This window comes from Mesoplodon bidens (genome assembly GCF_964165515.1).
Source record: "Mesoplodon bidens genome assembly, chromosome: 9".
Lineage (NCBI taxonomy): Eukaryota > Metazoa > Chordata > Mammalia > Artiodactyla > Ziphiidae > Mesoplodon > Mesoplodon bidens.
Window position 1 is genome coordinate 95,842,990 of NC_138166.1, and position 21,653 is coordinate 95,864,642.

The 21,653-nt window shown below is 38.0% G+C and overlaps 1 protein-coding gene across 1 annotated transcript; it reads left to right on the forward strand.

The window, feature by feature from the left end:
- Positions 1-10,392: 10,392 nt before the first annotated feature.
- LOC308622617 (olfactory receptor 2A7-like) lies at positions 10,393-11,315 on the forward strand (the record flags this gene model as incomplete). Its single annotated transcript, XM_081244152.1, is given in 4 exon segments — positions 10,393-10,491; positions 10,495-10,555; positions 10,558-10,772; positions 10,776-11,315. Coding segments are annotated over 4 exon segments (915 nt in total).
- Positions 11,316-21,653: the final 10,338 nt, after the last annotated feature.

Here is a 21,653-nt window from a genome sequence, read left to right on the forward strand (position 1 = left end):
TTCTCTAATTACCTCACTTTCCTACTATTTTTATATCTCTTAACAAGGTTTCCCCTGAAGCTTCTGCCTTTTTATTTTACAGACTAGCAGAGTATTTTCAGGCAATAATATTTCACCTTATTATGTCTCTCAACCATTAAAAAAATAAAAAGTTAAATAGTAAACAAATATATAGTGGAATATAGTAACATATTAGAGGTACGCGGGCCTTACTGTTGTGGCCGCTCCCATTGCAGAGCACAGGCTCCGGACGCGCAGGCTCAACGGCCATGGCTCACGGGCACAGCCGCTCCGTGGCATGTGGGATCTTCCTGCACCGGGGCACGAACCCGTGTCCCCTGCATCGGCAGGCGGACTCTCAACCACTGCGCCACCAGGGAAGCCCTAGAGACTTGACTTCTTAATGGGCAAAGATAAACCACGCTAATGATTATGCATGGAGTGGGACTTCCAGAAAATGTCATGCGAAATGACCATTACTTCTAAAACAAATTTTCCACTCCTGGATGAGATTTTCCCTCATGAAACCAAATTATTAAAACCCCCTTTTTTCAGTAATTTTGTAACTACTATATTTTAATTAAAATTTTAAGTGCAGGGTAAAGATTTTCTAGATTCACATTAAAAATAAATTAGTATGTGTCTTGACTCTACCAAAATAGCTGGTATTAGATTTACCCTCCCACCATATATAGCTATACAATCTCAACAACATATAGAAAACAACTTTTGTCAATTGTTGAAGAAATGGAGGGGATGCATATGCGGTGAATACATTGGGCCAAACTCTCCCAGGAAGGCATTTTCCTGGACTTTGTACAGGAATATGGAACCCAAGGAGGGATCAGTGGTCTTGGTGACCAGAGGAAGCAGTGATTAGAGTTCAAGGCTGCTAGATCAGTTAGGAATTGGGGTCAACGTCCAATACGAGGAGAGCAATAGAGAATCCTAGAAATAATCATGTTAAAATGTCATTTGTTTCCTGAGTTAACTCCCTAGCTATATGAAAATGGGCTAAGGAGAGACCTAGCAGAAAGCAGCAGCAGCAGCTGGAAGACTGAAAGAAGAAAAAAAACTCACAAATTCCTGGGAAGATGTTAGAGTTCAGATCCAGCCAGAATGGGAAGAGATTGGTCAAAAGCAAACAGAACAAAACAAAACTTAGAAACTCAGATGGGGCTCTAGAAATTCCATGTCTTAGGAGAATTCCCATGTCCTGGGACTAGGGGCTATGTTACTTACCATAACACAGCTTAAAACTGAACCTTAAGAGGAGCAAGGTGATCTTCAAGTAGTCTAACTGCTCTCCAGAAAAAAAAAAAATCTCAAAACTCTTGAGAGTTTCTATAGCATATTATCCATAACTTCAGCATTTAGGAAAATCCCTAAACGTGCAAAAAATGATTGACAAGAGATAATAAGTTACTAGGAAAAGACTCACAGATCGTTCAGATATTGGAGTTAATAGAAAAGGATATTAAAATATCTATAATTGATATAAAGGAAATAAAGGAGAGAATAGATGACAACATGTAGTATTTCGATTGAAAATAAGAATCTGATTTTAAAAGTCTAGTTACCATTCTAAATCTTTCCATAAAAGAAACCTGGCAAATAACTCATTAGATGTATTTTACAGAAGACAGGCTACAACTGATGTCAAGATTAGTGAAGTTAAGAACAGTTCAATATATATTGCCAAAACTAAAGGGAGAAAAAAATAAAGAACTCAAGAGGGCAAAATGAAGTTGTAAGAAAGAGTCAAAAGGTCTAACATACTTGTAATTGGAGTCCCATAAGGAAAAAAGAGGAAAAAATGGGACAGGTGAATTACTTGAAAAAAAATAATGACAAGGAGTTCTAAAATCTGATAGGCAATATCGACACACCGATTTAAGAAGCTCAGGAGAACTCAAACAGGATAAATATAAGTAAAACCTCACTGAGAAATATATTAGTCAAACTGCTGAAAATGAAAGGTAAAGAAAAAACATTACAACTGGCCAGGAAAAAAAAAAAGTCCATTACTTTCAAGGGAACAACAATAAGATTTAGCTGACTTCTTAACAAACATCATGGAAGACAAAATAAAATGGAATACCATCTTAAATTCCTGAAATTAAAAACTGTCAACATAGAATTCTATACACAACAAAGATGATCTTTAAAAATGAATTCTCTAAACAGAAAAAAAGGAAACTTGGAATATTAGGAAGAAAGAACATGGTAAGAAAAATTATGAGTAAATTCCATAGGCTTTCCTTATCCTCATGAGTTTCTCAATTATGTTTGATGGTTCAAGCCAAAATTATAGCCTTTTTTGGTACTTTTCTAAATTTATGTAGAGGAAATATTGAAGAAAATTATAAATTGGAGAGAGTAAAGAGAGGCAAAAGGAGATAATATTTCTATACTTCATTCAAGCTGGTAAAAAAATGACATCAATTAACTGTTATTTTATATATATATACATACATACACACACATATATATAAAATAATATCTAGACCAAGCACTAAACTATAAAAAGCAACCAAAAAGCTATACAAAGAAATACACTAAAAACACTATAGATAAATCAAAATGGAATTCTAAAACAATATTCAAGTAACCCACAGGAAAAATAAAAAATAGAGAGTTGAGACTGAAAACAAAACAATAAGTAAGACTTAAGCCCTAAAGTATCAATAATTAGATTTAATATAAATGGTCTAGATGCATCAATTTAAAGACAGAGAATGACAGTGTATTAAAAAGCATGACCCTTACTTCTATCTGTTTCTTGAATGCTGTCTATGAGAAACTCACTTCAAGTTTAACAACATAGGTGGGTGGACTTAAAGAATGGAAAAAGATATATCATGTAAACATTAATGGAAGGAAAGCAGGAGCAGCTATATTAATATGAGATAAAGCAAAGAAAAATTTAAGAAACAAAGAGGAACTTTACGTAATAAAAACTTTAATCCAACAAGTAGACATAGCAATCCTAAATGTGTATCACCAAACAAAAGAGCGTCAAAATATATGATGCAAAAATGTAGACAAATCCACACATGGTTAGAGACTTCAGCACTGCCATTTCAAAAACTGCTAGAACTAGAGAGAAAATCAGCAAGAATATGGAAGAACTCAACAGCTCCATCAACAAAAAGAATCTAATAGTCATTTATAGAACATTCCATAAAATTTATAGAACAGCAGAATGCACATTCTTTTCAAGTGCTGACAGAACAGATAGATCTATTCTAGCCTGTAAAAACACCTCACCAAATTTAAAAGAAATAATCATATGGAGTAAATTCTTCAACCACAGTGGAATCAAACTAGAAGTCAATATAGAAAGACAGAAAAATCTCCAACACTTGGAAAATTTAAAATACACTTTTAAAAAACTTGTAAGTCAAAGAAGAAGTCTCAAGAGAAATAAAGAATATATATTGAACTGAATGAAAATAAAAACACAACATTTCAAAGTTCAGAGAGGGAAACATACCAATAAATGTGTACATTAGGAAAGAGGAAAAGTTTCAGATCAGTAATAGATGTCTTTACCTCAAGAACCTAGAAAAAGGGCTTCCCTGGTGGCGCAGTGGTTGGGAGTCTGCCTGCTAATGCAGGGGACACGGGTTCGAGCCTTGGTCTGGGAAGATCCCACATGCCACGGAGCGGCTGGGCCCGTGAGCCACAACTACTGAGCCTGCGCGTCTGGAGCCTGTGCTCTGCAACAAGAGGTCGCCATAGTGAGAGGCCTGCGCACCGCAACGAAGAGTGGCCCCCGCTTGCCACAACTAGAGAAAGCCCTCGCACAGAAACGAAGATGCAACACAGCAAAAATAAATAAAAATTAAAAATTAAAAAAAAAAAAAGAACCTAGAAAAAGAAGAGCAAAATAAATTCAAATCAAGCAGAGGGTGGGAATTAATGAAGATTAGAACAGAAAACACTGAAAAAGCAAAAAAAAAATCGGTAAATCAGTGAAGCAAAGAGCTGTTTCTTTTAACGAATCAATAAAATTTAGAAACCTCTAGCAGGATTTATAAGGAAAAGACACAACCTAAAAATATCAGAATGAAACAGGGTATCACTGCAGACATCAAAGGATAATAAAGGAAATTATAAACAACACATATAAATTTGACCACTTAGACAAAATGGAACACTTCCTCAAAAAAATCAATCACAACTCACCCAATATGAATAGACAATTTTCATAGCACTATAACCATGTAATATGAATTAAGAAAATTTAATTCATAATTTTAAAATTACCAAAAATCAAATTCAGGAAAGCGAAGACTTATGTTTACACAAATACACGCCGCCGCCCTAAAAAGACCCTGTACGGGTATGTTTATAGCAGCTTTTTTTGTAATAGCTCAAAACGGAAACAATCCAGTGTCCATCAACAGGTGAATAAACTGGGATACATAGAATACTGTTCAGTAATACAAAGGAGCAGACCACTGATACATGTATCAACCTGGTTGAATCTCCAGAGAATTATGCTAAGCGGGGGGTAGGGGGGGAAGCCAAGCACAAAAGATTATATACTAATCACACTGTATTATTACATTTATGTAATAATTTTGAAATATCAGAATTATAGAAATATAGAACAGATTTGTGGTTAAGGACAGAGTGGGTATGGGAGGGAAGTCCATGTGGCTAGAAAAAGGCAACATGAGAGATTCTTGTGCTGATGAAAATGTTATGCACCTTGACAATATAGTGATTATGATATTGTATCATAGTTTTGAGAGATGTTACCAGTGGGGAACCCACATTCTGGAAAAAGATATCCTCAGTACCTATATTCAACAAAATGCTTACGTCCAGACTCTTTAAAAAATGCTTACAAATCAACAAGAGGGAAAAAAAAAAACCCTCAAAAATTCGGCAAAAGATTTGAACAGGCACTTCATACAAAAGGATATCTAAAAGTCAATGAGCATATGATCATGTGTTCAATACAATTACTCATCAATAAAATATAAATAAAATCACAGAGAAATACCACAGTGGTTAAAATTACAAAATTAATATCAAGTGCTAGTAGGAATGTAAAATTATAAATGCACACTAGAAAACTGTTTGGCAATACATACTAAAAATAAATCTGTGCTTATCCTATGGTTTGGTAATGCTATTCCTTGGTATATACCCAGGGAAAACATGTATAAGAATATTCATAGAAACTTAAGTTACAATAGCCCAAAACTAGAAATAACCTAAATGTCCATGAACAGTAGGATAGATGAATGAATTTTGGAACGTTCGTATTGAATATTACGCAGAATCAAAAAGAATGAACTTCTGATACCCAAACAACGTGGGTGAATCTCAAAAACATTATATTGGGTCAAAGAAGCCAGAGACAAAAGCATCCATAGTGTGTAACATATTTATATGAGATTCAAAAACAGGCAAAACTAATCTATGTGATGGAAGTCAGAATAGTGGTTACCTTGGATTAGGAAAGTGATTTCTAGCTATGAGGTGGTCACAGGAATTTTCTCTTGTGATGGAGATGCTCTATACTTTTGTCTGGATGGTGCTTACACACGTGTATTGATATATGAAAATTCATTGAACTATACATTTAATATTTATAGCTCTAGCACTTGGAACTTTTGACTGGCAGACCACGTGGATCTGAAGGTATCTCTGGTAGATAAAGAAGTCTCTGGTAAGCCCCAATGGGTGAATCATGGGACAGGCCACAGGGACTCTGCATCAAGGCTTTCCATCTCCAGCAGCAGACAATACACCTTTCTCAACACCATTCCTCACATATTGCTGAGACTTGGGAGAGACTAATCATAGAGTATCAAGCTACTATAAATCCAGAGTTGCCTGTCTTGAACTGAGATGCTATCAGACTCACCAAATCATAGGAGAGAGTGATCACAGCAATCATGCATCATATACTGAATGTGGTATAACTTAGGACAAGAGTGTGTGCAGAAGACAAAGTAACTTGGATGGACAGTTGGCCCAGATCCCTATATCACCTATATCACTGATGCTTCTCTCTAATGTATGAATGTATTTTTGTGTGTGTGTGTGTGCACACGTGTGTATTATCTCCAAGAGATTTCCTACAGCCAGTTGACAATTTAGGAAGAAAGGCTTGATAAAGGATGATTTGGCTCGATATATTGGTGCAATATATGTAACACTCAGGTGGGGGGCCTTAAAGGTAATTAATGAGGGTAAACTTGTCATTGCCCATAGCTAGCCATTCAACTATTCCTCTACCTTGTGGAGAGAAGAGTTTCCTGAGATAAGAATATTCATGGACTCCTGAAAAATGTCAAATGGGTTGATTGGCTGATATGGATCTGGAAGGAAGACAGTTGGAATACTGGCTGAATGGAGGTATGGGAAGAAGATGTGGGATGGTACCCAAAGTATATGAATCCATACATCCCATATTCATGCCAACCAGAGACATCATTGCAGAAGAGGCATTAAACAACCAGGTATAGCCAGTAAGTGTCAGGCAGCCTCTGCTTTCAGCCACTCCAGTGATTACACAGTGAGCACACAAATGCATTAGGCATGGTACCAGAGGTGGGGGCTTTGCACCAGCACAGTCTGCACCTCACCAAGGCTGCTTTACTGTGCTGAGTATCTGTTCTGTTAGCAGCAAAGACCAATGCTGGGCCCTCAATATGGTACCTTCCTCTTAAGGAGACCAATACGTCAGTTGGTGGCATGCTGATTCCTTCTACCCTACAAAGGGCAACGATTCACTGTGAGTGCAGATGATACACATCACAAGTATGACTTTCCCTTTCTTGTGTGCAGTATCTTGATTAGTACCTCTATTGGAGGGCCATTAGATTATCTGATTTCTGATATGGCTTCCCACATAGTATCACCTCAGTCCAATAGGCCCATTTCACAGCAAAGGAAGTGACAAAGGGCAAATGACCAAGGGATTCACTGGTTCCAACACATATCGTATTGCTCAGAACTTGTAGACCTGATAGAAATTGTAACCTGACACACAGATTTAAGGCAGTGGATTGTTGATAACACCCTGAAGAATTGGAATACTCTATTCCTCCAGTATAGACTGTGATAGTAGTATTTGCCTACTCTGATAGGTAGAATACATATAACCAGCCCCACCATAAGGGTAGAGGACAGGAGTTGGCCCTCTGCTTTTACAGAGCTCTATCTTTCCCATAAGGGCAGGTCCAGAAATTATCAAAAAGGGAAATTTTTCAAAAGTAAGCTTCACTCAGCCCTTGTGCCTTATTCATTCATCCTCCAGACAGATCAACAAGCTGCAGGGCATGTCCAACATGAAACCCTAACAGGGGTGTCCACACATTTCCAGATCTGTGCTCAAGGATGTAGCTTCTGAGTTGCTATCTAAAATGATTTAATGGTTATTACCTTTGAATACAAGTTTATTCTCCTATAAGGTTCACGGCAGCTGGGAAACAAGACTATGTACACTAAAAGAAATATGGCTTTGGGAATTAATGTCAAGTTTCTATTTCACTGTCAGACAATAACCAGGGATGAATCTCTGCATCTCCTGAGTGCCTCTTGAAAGTTTGGGAGCTGGAACAACATAAAAATTCATGAAACTATAATAAATTCCTATATTTGGGTACCTGTAATATTCATGGGGTCACCAGAGTATAACTTAATATGTGTGTATCCTTTTAATTATGAAGGTATTTCCTGTTCTTATCTTAACCTCTAAAGATCTCGCTATTTCTCTGGCTTCTTCAGAGACAGAGACAGCCAATCCTCTTCAGTCTCAGAAGGGGAACAGTGGTTGGTTTCTTTACGTCTCTATAGGGAGCACACTGGTGTAAGAGAGACCTACCGTCTCATGACAACTGAGAAGGTGCCCTGTGGAGATAATAAATGAATAAAGCCTTCTCTTCTCTTAGGCAACATGAAAAGCCAGTATCCTTCCTTGGCACTTCTCAGAGGAGGAGCAAGCCTTCCAGCACCATCAGGAAATTTAGCCACACCAGGTATGTTTGCTTTTTCTGCATGAAGATTTTGTGGGGTCCTTACACAAAAATCATCCCTAGATACACAAGTGTCTTAATTACTTTTGTGAGTTCTGGTCAAATATATTTTAACATCATTTTCATTGCCTGTTAGCTTTCACTGTCACTCTTCAATATCATGCAAAAGTATATTTTTATTAATGCTCAAATTTTTCTCATTGATAGTATAAATAGTAGGCTGAGTAAAAGATACTATTAAGCAATATATCAATATGTTAGTATAATCAATATATGAATGGTTATTTTTTACTGGTAGCTAGTTTTAAGGTAACGAGATAAGTGTGTATGACTTTCTGGTAAATGTTTAATATTAATCAAAAAAGTCCAGTACCTTTTTATTTAAAAAACTAGGCTTAAAGTACCACATATAGAGGGAAGTCAAATATCTAAATAATAAGGACAAATATTCAGTTATTGGATAAGTGTACAAATAGTTATGTATTTATGTACAGTATTATGAGACCAGAGTCTAAGCAGTTAGTATGAGTTCAGAGTTCCTATCATTGATAGCTCCACCCTCAGTACAATGGTAGGTATGTAATAGGAAATCAATAAATACCAAATTATTTTATTTTCAAACTTCTGGACCTGACACTTGTCACTGGAATAGCAATAGGGGAGTAACAAGGCAAATGGGATGATTTTTTTTTTTTTTTTTTTTTTTTTTGCGGTACGCACGCCTCTCACTGTTGTGGCCTCTCCTATTGTGGAGCACAGGCTCCGGACGTGCAGGCTCAGCGGCCATGGCTCACAGGCCCAGCCGCTCCGCGGCATGTGGGATCTTACCGGACCAGGGCACGAACCCCTGTCCCCTGCATCGGCAGGCGGACTCTCAACCACTGCGCCACCAGGGAAGCCCAAATGGGATGATTTTTAAATGGGTTGATAATTTTATAGCCATTTAAATTGAGAATTACTGCTCACTCTTGCTCTCTTCAAGACAAGATGATTTTACATTAAAAATGGGAATAAAATTTAAGCAAGAAGGGCAATATCATGTTTATACGTACATCCTAATTGTGGAATCATAGAGTAAGAAAGATGATTTAGTTCAATCTCTCAAGGAATTTAAAGACCCCTTTGCAGCATCCCTCACAGAAGTCCTCTAGCTATTGCCAATCACGTGCAGAGACAGTATCTAAAACTGGGTATTTCTAGAGTGTTTATCAACATCGAGTCAAAATCTAACAAAGTTACTGAATCTGTTTTTGTGTTTAGATAAACAACACAGTACAAATCTATTCAGTCATTCATATAAATGTTCATCTAAGTATTTTGAAAAGCTAAATATGAAAAAATAGATTTTAGGCTGAAAAGAAGTCATTATATTTGAACAAGAAGAGATTTTGTGCAATATTAGTTGTGGAGGGGACAACAGATGCAGGAGTAGAAAGTGTGTTTCGACAGGTGAGAGGTTAGTGGCTAATGGTGTATCTGGGAAATGGTACATCTACCTTTAGTATACCCTGTCCTTGATGAGCCCTTCCAAGTCGAGATTAGACATATTGCAGCTTAAGGACTTTAGCATGTGTATCAGTTAAGGGTCATAGTTTTTGAAAAAAAAAACCACAGAAGTAACTCTAATATGAGCAAAGAAAAGCAGAATTTATTTGAAGGATGTGAGATATCTCACTGATGAAGCAAAAACTATGTATTCTATTAACATGTGGCAACATAGTCATTGGGTTGGCCAAAAACTCTGTTCGGATTTTTCATACCGTCTTAACATCTTACGGAAAACCCCGAACGAACTTTTTGGCCAAACCAATATTTTGAAAAGTTAGCCTCTGCTAAAAACTTAACAACAAGAAAGGAAATATATTTATATATGTGTTTATTTGTATGTATGTATGTATATATTTTAAGGTTACCAAATAAATTCTTTTTTAAAGAATTTTATTTGTTTTATTTATTTATTTTTAGCTGCGTTGGGTCTTCGCTGCTACCTGTAGGCTTTCTCTAGTTGCGGCAAGGCAAGCAGGGGCTACTCTTCATTGTGGTGCACAGGCTTCTTATTGCGGTGGCTTCTCTTTTTGCGGAGCACGGGCTCTAGGTGCGCAGGCTCAGCAGTTGTGGCTTGAGGGCTTAGCTGCTCGCGGCATGTGGGATCTTCATGCACGAGGGCTCGAACCCATGTCCCCTGCATTGGCAGGCGGATTCTTAACCACTGCGCCACCACGGAAGCCCCAAATTAATTCTTTAAACGTTCATTTAAAAACACAACAATTCACTGAAACTGTTTCTGAACACTTTTTTATACCACAGAAAGGTATAGTTGACATAAATCTATTTTCAAAGACTTCTCTTTAACCATGGACATTAACTGAATTTCCTGTGTCATAGGGATATGGGAGACAATGTGACGTGTATCACAGAGTTCACCCTACTGGGATTTCCCCTTGATGCAATGATTCAGATGCTTCTCTTTGGGCTCTTCTCTCTGTTCTAGGTCTTCACCCTGCTGGGGAACGGGGTCATCCTGGGGCTTATCTCACTGGACTCCAGGCTGCACTGTACTTCTTCCCCTCACACCTGGCCATCGTTGACATAGCCTATGCCTGCAACACGGTGCCCCAGATGCTGGGAGACCTCCTGAGTCCAGCCAAGCCTATCTCCTTTGCTGGCTGCATGACACAAAGCTTTCTCTTTTTGACATTTGCTGTCACAGAATGTCTTCTCCTGGTGGTGATGTCCTATGATCACTCTGTAGCCAGCTCCCAGCCCCTCTGATACTCTGCCATCATGATCTGGAGAGTCTGCATCATGCTGGTGGTGATTTCCTGGACCATTGGAGTCCTTCTGTCTTTGATTCATCTAGTGTTACTTTTACCCTTACGCTTCTGTATATCCCAGAAAATCAATCACTTTTTCTGTGAAATCATGGCTGTTCTCAAACTTGCTTGTATAGATACACATATCCATGACACTGTGGTACTGGCTGGCATGATTTCTGTGCTAGGGGCACGCTTCTCAATTGTAATCTCCTATACATGTGTCCTCTGTGCTATCTTCAGGATCCAGTCTGGGGAACGTCAAAGAAAAGCCTTGTCCACCTGCTCATCTCACCTCTGTGTGGTTGGACTCTTTCACGGCATAGCCATTGTCATGTATGTTGGACCCAGATATGGGAACCCCAAGGAACAGAATAAATATCTCTTCCTGTTTCACAGACTTTTCAATCCAGTGCTCAACCCCCTTATCTATACTCTTAGGAATTCAGAAGTAAAGAATGCCTTGAAGAGAGTGCTGGGAATAGAGAGAGCTTTATGAAAAGATAGTGGTATCAGGGTTGACAGTGACCTAGGAGGATATTATCTTAAGAGGTCCCAAACCCAACTCAACATAAGATTATCTAAGACTCTTATTAAAAATAGAACTGTCGGGGCTTCACTGGTGGCGCAGTGGTTGAGAGTCTGCCTGCCAATGCAGGGGACACGGGTTCGGGCCCTGGTCTGGGAGGATCCCACATGCCGCGGAGCAGCTGGGCCCGTGAGCCATAGCCGCTGAGCCTGCGCGTCTGGAGCCTGTGCTCCGCAACAAGAGAGGCCGCAATAGTGAGAGGCCCGCGCACCGCGATGAAGAGTGGCCCCTGCTCGCCTCAACTAGAGAAAGCCCTCGCACAGAAACGAAGACCCAACGCAGCCATAAATAAATAAATAAATAGAACTGTCTCCTGACCCACCATTAGATCACTGATTGAGTAGATGTAGGAAGTATTTTATAGAAATCTATGCCTTTATTATCATTGTCCAAATATTATCTATAGCAAACTGTGATGCTATTGGATGTTATAGACCGGTATTTGGAAGCCACAGATCTAGAATAATACTATTTATAATTTCTTCATCAAGCTATGTTCCAGCCCCATATCTCCCAATATGTTTTCCTCAAATCTCTAGCCCCTTAAGAGGGCTTTAAAAATAAATTCTGTGGTCAAATAAGTTTGAGAATTATTACATAATAAATGTCTCATTTTAGGGGACTCACAATTCATATTATCATACAGTAAAAACTGTAAAAATTCCTATGGTAAATAAAGAATTCTATTGCAATTTTTAGCCAGTGTTTTCCAAACTTATTTGGTCACATGAAATTATTTCCATAACACTTAATTAGAAGTTTACTAGAACAGGAGATCTTGATACTGATTGACTCATTGTGAATATTTCCTGTAACCATCCTCTAGGCAAAATGATTTTTTGTTCCTGCAAAGTGAGCCTCTAAAGAGGATGTAGGTCTAAACACAGTACCTAGATCAGCCTGTGAGGGTCTGTGCTCTCTTTGGATACAGAAAGTGAGGGTCACTATCCCTACTCTTCAATGTTGGATCATCTGGAGAAAATAAATCCAACTCTCTGCTTTGTCTTGGATAAGTATTCCAAGATACATCTCAGGGGATGACCTCATTCAATTTAAAAAATTTATTCTGTATACATTTTTCTACTTACCCACTGCATGAAATCAATCTATTTTTCTGTCTCAAGGCTTTAAAGAGAAAACCAGGTTTCTCAAGGGAATCTAGAAGAATTTGCAAAGTCGATCACCTACATAGTATATAAGCTTTAGAAAAGTTTAATCGTTGTGTTTAGAAAATAGAGACACGGGAGAAATTCTGTAAGAGAATGTTCACAGGAAAAGGTGCACGATGAATATGATGGATAAAAAGGAAATGAATAAAAGATAGAATGCCCAAGGGGCTAGTTGATCCTTTGGAGATTAAGAACAAAACAAAATAGGGAAAGTACATGATTTATTATTCATTGGTTATTCTTGCAATGAAAAAATCTCAAATTATAGCCACACAAACAAGAATTTCCTGACACTCTATATAGAATGCCATATACATTACTAGAATCTCAAAAGACAGAGGGTTAAGTGAGGTGTTTATGCAGTTACGAAAATTTCCTCCTAATGAAAAATATTCTATGTATTTTGTGGCTAAATACATAGACAGAACTTTAAGAATTTTTTTTCTACTTCTGGAAGAAAATAACACTGTTTTTAAGGGGTATAAAGTAAATTATATCTTTTGCAAATTATGTTTTTTTAAATGTTATCTTGGGATATAGTCAGGTCTCAACTACTTGAAAAGCAATAAGGCTTGGCGATAAGTAAAGGCTTCTAAGCACAGCTATAAACATGTTTTGGTTGTAAATTAAGCCCTGGAGTAAATTGAAGAAGTAAGTTCTATCAAAAGGTTTAATGGAGTTAAGCCCTGATGAACAATTAAGAATTTGGGGGATTAAGAGAAACTACTTAATTGCACCAGAGTGTTTTATATTATTGAACAAATATCATCATTTCTTTTTAAAAAATTTTAAAAATTAATTAGTTAATTAATTTTTAGCTGCATTGGGTCTTCGTTGCTACGCAAGGGTTTTCTCTAGTTGTGGTGAGCAGGGGCTACTCTTCCTTTCGGTGCATGGGCTTCTCATTGCAGTGGCTTCTCTTGCTGTGGAGCACAGGCTCTAGGCATGCAGGCTTCAGTAGTTGTGGCACGCAGGCTTCAGTAGTTGTGGCACGTGGGCTTAGTTGCTCCATGGCATGTGGGATCTTCCCAGACCAGGGCTCGAACCTGTGTCCCCTGGGAAGCTCTCATCATTTCAATAAAGGGATCAGTGTTCTTGTTTAATGTTTAATGGGGTTAATATTTAGTCCTTAATAAAGTTTATACTTAATTAAGTCAGAAAATAGTGTTCTAACCTCTCTTAGTTAACCATTTCTATGGGAATCCTGATGATCAGACTATGAAATCACAATTTGAGCATCAGTGTTTATCTGATGTGGGGCTTCTTCATTGGGAGTTATGGTCACTGAAGAACTGACTAACCCTCACAAAACCCACGAGATAATCATGGTTAACCTGGATGCCAATTTGAACCTTATAATGGAGGATATTTCTTCTCAGGAAAAGGAGTACCTATACCCATTATCCAAGATTCCCCAATTTTCCTTTCAAAAATCTGAGAAATGAATAAAAAATAAGGACATGGCTCAATGAGCCTAGAATCAGAGCAAATGCAATTGAATAACATTGAAGGGTATTTTCTAAAACTAGAATAAATTTCCCCCCAATAGATCACAATTCTCATAATCAGAAACCAGGTGTCTACTAAATGAAGTTTCTATGTCTTGGGCTGTGCTCAGTAAGCAAATTCTGCCTCTTTAATTTCCCAGTTTTCAGGATTCCAAATCAAACATTGAACTTCTGACCTTTTAACACATAATTACTCCAGAAATACAGTTGTTAATATCTTACAATTGTAATTTTCCATAAATTCCAAGCCTGTCATGACTTTCTGAAGACAGGTTCATCCTTGACTTGCATATTTATTTCATCAATTAAAAGCCACCAATTTGCAAACCAATCATTAAGATAATTTAATCTGGGAGCTGTTTATATTATCAATGTGTTGATTTTTATTTATTCTACTTTCAAATGGAAATTATGTTCAAATCCTAGTGGACCTTGCTATAACCATAATGGTTATAGATGCAGGTTAAAAGAAAATCAGTGATTACAGAAAATGCCCAGTGCTGACAAAAAATGTCCAATGCTGACAGATAATATAAATATTTGAGAACATACTTACTGCAATTAAAAGCTGACTGTATTATGTATGTTATTTTCCTTCATATACATTTATGTTTTATATATGTTTATGTTTTACTCTGACCACTTTTAGAAGTTGTCCACAAGTTAAGAGCTATGTCACCTTGATATGTGACAAAAAAAAAACACCATGTAATTTTGAAATGATGCATTTCCCTACGGTTAAGTTGTTTGGTATCATAAATGTTTATATTTAATTTATTATTGTCTTTGTTCAAATTTTTTTACTTTTTATGACCTATGGTCAAATGAACATAGAAAACTATGTTTTAGGGGCTTCCCTGGTGGCGCAGTGGTTGGGAGTCCACCTGCCGATGCAGGGGACACGGGTTCGTGCCCTGGTCTGGGAAGATCCCACATGCCGCGGAGCGGCTGGGCCCGTGAGCCATGGCCGCTGAGCCTGTTCGTCCAGAGCCTGTGCTCCGCAATGGGAGAGGCCACAACAGTGAGAGGCCTGCGTACCGCAAAAAAAAAAAAAAGAAAACTATGTTTTAGTTTTGAAACTAAACATATGAAAACAATAGTCCTAAACTATTGTTTTCACAGTATTTCAGTTTTTCTTTTATGTGTTAGTTTCCTGATTTCCACATTTTCTGCAGGTCACATGGAACATGAAGGAGAGAGAGAGAGAGAGAGAGAGAGAGAGAGAGAAAGGAAGGAAGGAAGGAAGGAGAGAAAGAGAGCAAAAGGAAGGAAGGAAGGAAGGAAGGAAGGAAAGGAGAAAGAAAGAAAGGAGAGAGAAAGAAAAGAAAAAAGAAAGAAAGAAAAAGGGTCCCAGTATTTATGGATTGCCTAATATGCACCTGGCATTTCATACGATTAGGAGCCAACTTTGTGTGTTTCTTCTCACAGTGGATGTGCACAGTAGGAGCACAGGTGGAAGTGTTCTCAAAACTTGGTAACTGTGCCCAGTTTCCCCCAAGTTTATGTCACAACCCCAGTAAGTCAGGAATCACACTCTAATGAACTAACTAGTTCTTAAGTTGCATGATTGATTGATGTGAGATTTCCAAAATAGCATTTTAACCCTTTTATGTTCAGTAAAAGAACACAGCAAAATACAAATAAATATGACAACATCTGAGGTAGCAAATCTTCTCCCAATCCCAGTAGAGGCAGGAAGCCTCTAGGGGCAGCTGTCTTGGAGAGTGTCGTTTCCTCCCCTCCCCTGAGGGACTGGCCTCAGAATGGAGATTAGAGATTCTTCTAATGGTCAACCTACTTTGGTGGTTTGCATCCTAGAAAACCCTCCTTTAGGCAGGATCTAATAAGCCCCCCGGGACACCTTTTGCCCTGTTGGACCCCCAGTCCACTCCCTGCGTCCATAACCAGCTCTCTGCAGCATCTTCACACCTGGAGCTGTTACTTGGAATCAGCTGCTTTTTCAAGGTGTTTTATGCCCAACTCTGCTGCAACACAAGGGACCCAGTCACTGGGGAGAAGCTGAACTACAGATGTTAATGCCAGGAATTTATTCCTTGTCACACTGGGTCTGCTTCCTTACAGGTTCACCTGAACCATCTGGAGATTTTGGAACTAGGGCAGTGCTGGGGATTCATGAAATCCAAATAATGCCAAATATTAAGGGACTGCAATGAGTGATGTTGTCTCAGGGGTGTGCTCTGGGGCTGTCTGTGTTTCCTGATCGTGTGTCCTGCTGGGGATGGGAACAGAAATAGAAAAAGAGAATTGCTTTGCCTCTCCTCCCCAGTGGAGGTGGGTATGCACTGCATCTCACAGCACACCCCTTCCAGTGAACTCTCAAGAGCTGCCAGCTAGCTTGAGCCCCTCGGAGAATAAAACCTCCTTTTCTGAAGATCTGGTCCCATTTTCAATCAGGGACAGAAGTGAGGGCTCTGCAGCTCCCACAGAAGCCCCCCAAAGCAGGACTCCATCCAACCTTCAGGTGCTTTCCTCTTCTGAGGTCTTGAGTCCAAATGTGGATGCTAACAAGATTGTCTTATTATTATTATTATTTTTTACTCTCACTTCCTCTTATATATGTTGTAGCATCTGGTCTTTTGCTTTTGTATTTTTAATTTAATTTTTATTTTATATTAGTGTATAGTTGACTTACAATGTGTTAGTTTCAGGTGTACAGCAAAGTAGTTCAGTTATACATATATCCATTCTTTTTCAGATTCTTTTCCCATATAGCTTATGACAGAATATTGAGTAGAGTTCCCTGTGGTGTACAGTAGGTCCTTGTTCATTATCTGTTTTATATATAGTAGTGTGTATACGTTAGTCCCAAACTCCTGACTCTCACTTTTATTGTGCTGTTCGTCTTAAGCACAGGTAAGGAAATTCAGTCCCCTATAAATGTGAACTGATGGTTGTTCTGCTATGGGGACAGTTTGAGGAAAAGTTAATGCTAACTTTTTGAACACATTCCTCACAAATAGTGTACGTATGTGTAGAATTTGGTTAATTTTATTCTATACAGTGGTTAAGTAGCTGCATGAAAACAATAACCTTGTGAACATTGACGCTAGATAAAAAAATAAGAAAAGCCTGTGTGATGGATTTAAGTTAAATATATGGAATCATTTTCGCAAACCAAGGAAGATTATACTGGGATGTATTATGGAGTGATCTTTCATTTCAGGGGAAAATGACATTAGTTCAGTCCTTGTGTTTATGTCTCATCCACAAAACCACAATATATAATCTATGAAGCCCATACACATCTTATCCAATACCCATAACTTGGAGGACAGTGTCAGACACACAGAAAATACTTTAAATGTTAGACGTTCCCAAACCTGGAATGTACATGAATGTGTGTGTGTGTGTGTGTGTGTTGTAGAGGGAAGTGAAGAAAAGGTAAGGAGTTGCTACTTAAAGGATAATCTCTTTAGTTTTTAATAGAATTGTCACAGTTTTGTGCTCTTTTTAATCCCTAATATCTCTTCAACTAATCATGCACTTTCCCAAGAAAAACATTGAAAGGTCAGAAGCCAAAACCTGCTTTCCTGATCCTTCAACTGTATATTATCCACAAAATCACATTGTTGACTTACATTGTAATACTTACAATTCCTGTGTGGCAGGAATATGCTCAGTTTTTTGTCTCAGTTAAATCATTTAACTATTTAACACGTATTATCTCAGTCTTCACAACAACCTCATGAAATAGGTACTATCACTTTTCTCCTTTCAAAAAAGTTAATACAGGGCTTCCCTGGTGGCGCAGTGGTTGAGAGTCCGCCTGCCGATGCAGGGGACACGGGTTCGTGCCCTGGTCTGGGAAGATCCCACATGCCGCGGAGCGGCTGGGCCCTTGAACCATGGCCGCTGAGCCTGTGCTCCGCAGTGGGAGAGGCCACAACAGTGAGAGGCTCGCGTACCGCAAAAAAAAAAAAAAAAAAAAAAAAAGTTAATACTAGGACTAAGGGGTTAAGAACTATACTCAGTCATACAAGTAGTAAATGTGTGTCTGGTCCTTAAGCTTATGACCTTTAATTAGTACTCTGTAGTGCCACACTATCATACATGAACAATCCAGCAGGCAGAAAATCAATAAGGATATAGCTAAACAACACCATCCATCAACTGGATATAATGGACACCTATAGACCACTTCATCCAACAGCAAAATACACATTTTTCTCAAGCTCACATGTAACATTCACCAAGATACACCACATTTGGGGCCATAAAACACACCTGAACAAATGTAAAAGAATAGAAATCATACAATGTCTGTTCTTAGATCATAATGGAATTAAAGTAGAAATCAATAACAGAGAGATAGCTGGAAAATCCCCCAAATATTTGGAGATTTAACATCATCCTTCTAACTAACACATGGGTCAAGGAAAAAAACTCAAGAGAAATGTTAAAATATTTTGATCTAGAAAAGAATCAGAGAAGGGTTCTATTGAGTATATTAATTGTAACAAATACTTCTTATAACTGGAAAGTAAAACATGCAGTACTTAAGTTGAATTGAGGATTTAAAAGTAGCTTTCATTTTTAGGAATGCTGTGTGACTCATGCCCACAACATTGGAAAGGAGTTTGTCAGTGCATCAGGTCTTCAATTTTACTTTTTGAAACATAGGCCGCATCCAGTGCTGACAGGTTTGTTCGTGTATAAAGAAATGATTTCAGTCTTAGATATTTACTTTGAAACCACAGAGATCATGGATAACATATTAGTCATAAAACAATTTACCAATTTTTAAAATGCTAACTTGTACATACATATAAGATGTATCATTTATAGCATCCAACAATGCTTGAATGTTGCATTCGGAACTGCAATATATTTAATTCCTCTCTTAGTCTTTCACATCTGTTAGTCCTTTAGCAAATTTAATCCATTTGAGTTCAGGTAAGATGCTTTTAATAACATGTAGAATGAAATAAAATACGAGGGAAAAAAGAAAGAAAATAGAAGTGTCTTTCAAGTGTTCAGGGCTTAAACATTTTGAGATTCTACAGTTGTTATTATCAAACTTCAGTCAGTGTTCTTTTTGGCTTTGGGATGAATGTCCTTAATTGGGTATGATTATGGTCAAGAAGATTTAAGCAAGTCAGAAATTACAGACCTAGTCCAAGAATGGTCCAGACTTTCAATATTTAGGCATTCACTCATTTATGTGTATTCATTCATTCATTTGTTCACTCAGTAAACATTTGCTAAGTGCCAAAATTACAAAACTAGATACACCTGTTCCTTGTTCACAAGGAGTGGGTTACAATCCAGTTGTCAATATGTCAACTGTTTTTGTAAAGACTTCATGTACTTGTTAGGACCTTCTTTCTCTTTTCTCTCCCTTTAGGCTTCCAAGAGATTCATACTTTGTAAGTAGTGTTTCTTTTTCCTTTATCTAATCATTTTGGAAGTTACAGAAGGAAATAAAGGAGGACCGAATAAAGAGATTAAGCATTTCATAAGATGCAGATTCAAGCTCATTTTCACAACTAAATATTTTAATATGTTTTCCAAATAAATTTAAAAGGTTGTCCCAGCACAGTAGTTTTTTATATACTCCTGAAAAAAAAAATAAGCCTTAGTTGCATGTTAGGAGCTCATAGTATGGTAGATTCTATTGTGTCTTGGTAATATAATAATTTATTGCTAATACTTATTTAAAAAACAGTCATTTGTTGCTTCTAGAGAGGGATCTAGTGGGGATGTCCTTCAGGATTTCAATTAACTTCTCAGAAAAGCTTTCCTTGGGTTGTATTTCTATGTGATTATCTCTGTCTAGGGCCTGGCCCTCACTTTGTAGATCTAGCTTCGGAAATTTTATTCATTTCTCATCTGTATCATACTACTCAAAATCAAAAAATGAACCATGAATAACCCTGAATGGAATTATTTATTACAAAAAAATTGGCAAGAACTTTGCTTACAAGCACTTTCCCTCTTTGTCAAAATATCTGCATAAGAAGGTAAATGAATACTTCCCAGTTGATTGGTGAGCATGGAATCGGGGCAGGGGGAGCTAACTGGAGATTTTACCAGCGAGGGTTATTGATCCCTGATCACTCAAGCTATCTGAGCTGTAGACATAGACCTGCCAGGAGGACAGCACTCTCATACCATCAGCCCAGACTCCCCTGGACAGTGCTGAAGACGTGCTGATAGCCACTGGCCCCATGGGTAACCCTCATTTTTACTCCTCAGTCTCACTGTAGACAAGTATCTCACGCAACCGTCACATTTGGATTCCTGAGTCACGCTCAGATCCTCCTTGGCCTCTTCCGTGAGATAGCATCAGAGCTCCTTGAGTGGAGTTTTCGGATGCACTCAGAACTCTCCAGTTATACGTCTACACAGGTTTTCTTGTTTTCATGCTCCAGTTCTTCCCATCCATTATGAGTGGATTTTACAAGTTTTCCTTCTCAAAAATCAGTATTGTTTCTCTTATTTCCAAGGTCCTCAGGGAGCATCTCATTAATGTCTCCATTGGTATAACGACAACTGGACCAGGATCTTATCAACAAAAGCACCTTTCCATACATTAACCCTGGAGAAGTCTTTTCTTTAGCAGCAAGCAGGCACAAATTCAGTAGCTCAGCCCCAGGTTACTTTTGCCTAGCAAAGGTGCAACTAAGTGTTTGCACCAGCAAAGATGCTAGATTTCTACATGGTATTTGGATGCAGCTGTTATCCAGGACTTAAGGACAAGCCAACTATTGTTTGGTACATCACCAATTCACAGAAGCATCAAATACTGGGCCACCAATTTAATGCTATATAAATCTGTAAAATGACAAATTCACTAAATTTTCTCTTTACCGAAAAGAAATTAGCTATCTGTAAAGCAGATATCAATTCTTGTGTTGCTGAAGTAGGGCAGAGTTGATTTTTTAATGAATTGTCATTTCTTGTCTTTCTGAATTTCACAAATGAAACGTGATGCAAATGTTAAGCCGTCACACAAGTGGGGAGGCCTGCAACACACTGTTGTTCCAGGTATGGCCTTTCCCAGTTAGATTATGACCTAGACTTTCTCTTTTGATAGGAGTAGAGTAGTGGGGTTACAAGTAGCACATGGGGAACTACATCTTGAAGTGTTTTCACCTGCATTCACACTCACCACAGCCTTCAACACGATGTGTGAATGCCTGACTTCAGACTCACACCCCTGCACCCAAGTCTAGATGCACAATACATGAACACTGGGCAGCCCCCAAAATCCAATTCCTACAAATTGTAAGGATTGTTTTTCAAAAAAGTTATTTGATAAATCAGTAACTGTGAGCCCATCAGTACATTAATTGCCAAATGCCCAGTGGTTGGTTTGATTTAATCACTCATTAGAGCTCACATGGAGCATATCCACTGATTCCTTCTTAGCAACTTAAACAATCACATTGTCATAAAAGTTTTGTTTTATCTTTTTCTTCCTCCTGTTATCATGTAAGCTGCTTTAGAGAGCAAAGGTTGATTTCAGCTGCTGAAAGTGATGCAGTTGATATTTCTCTTGAGGAACTGGAATTACATCTCTTTTCTAGGATGACTCTAATTCTCATATT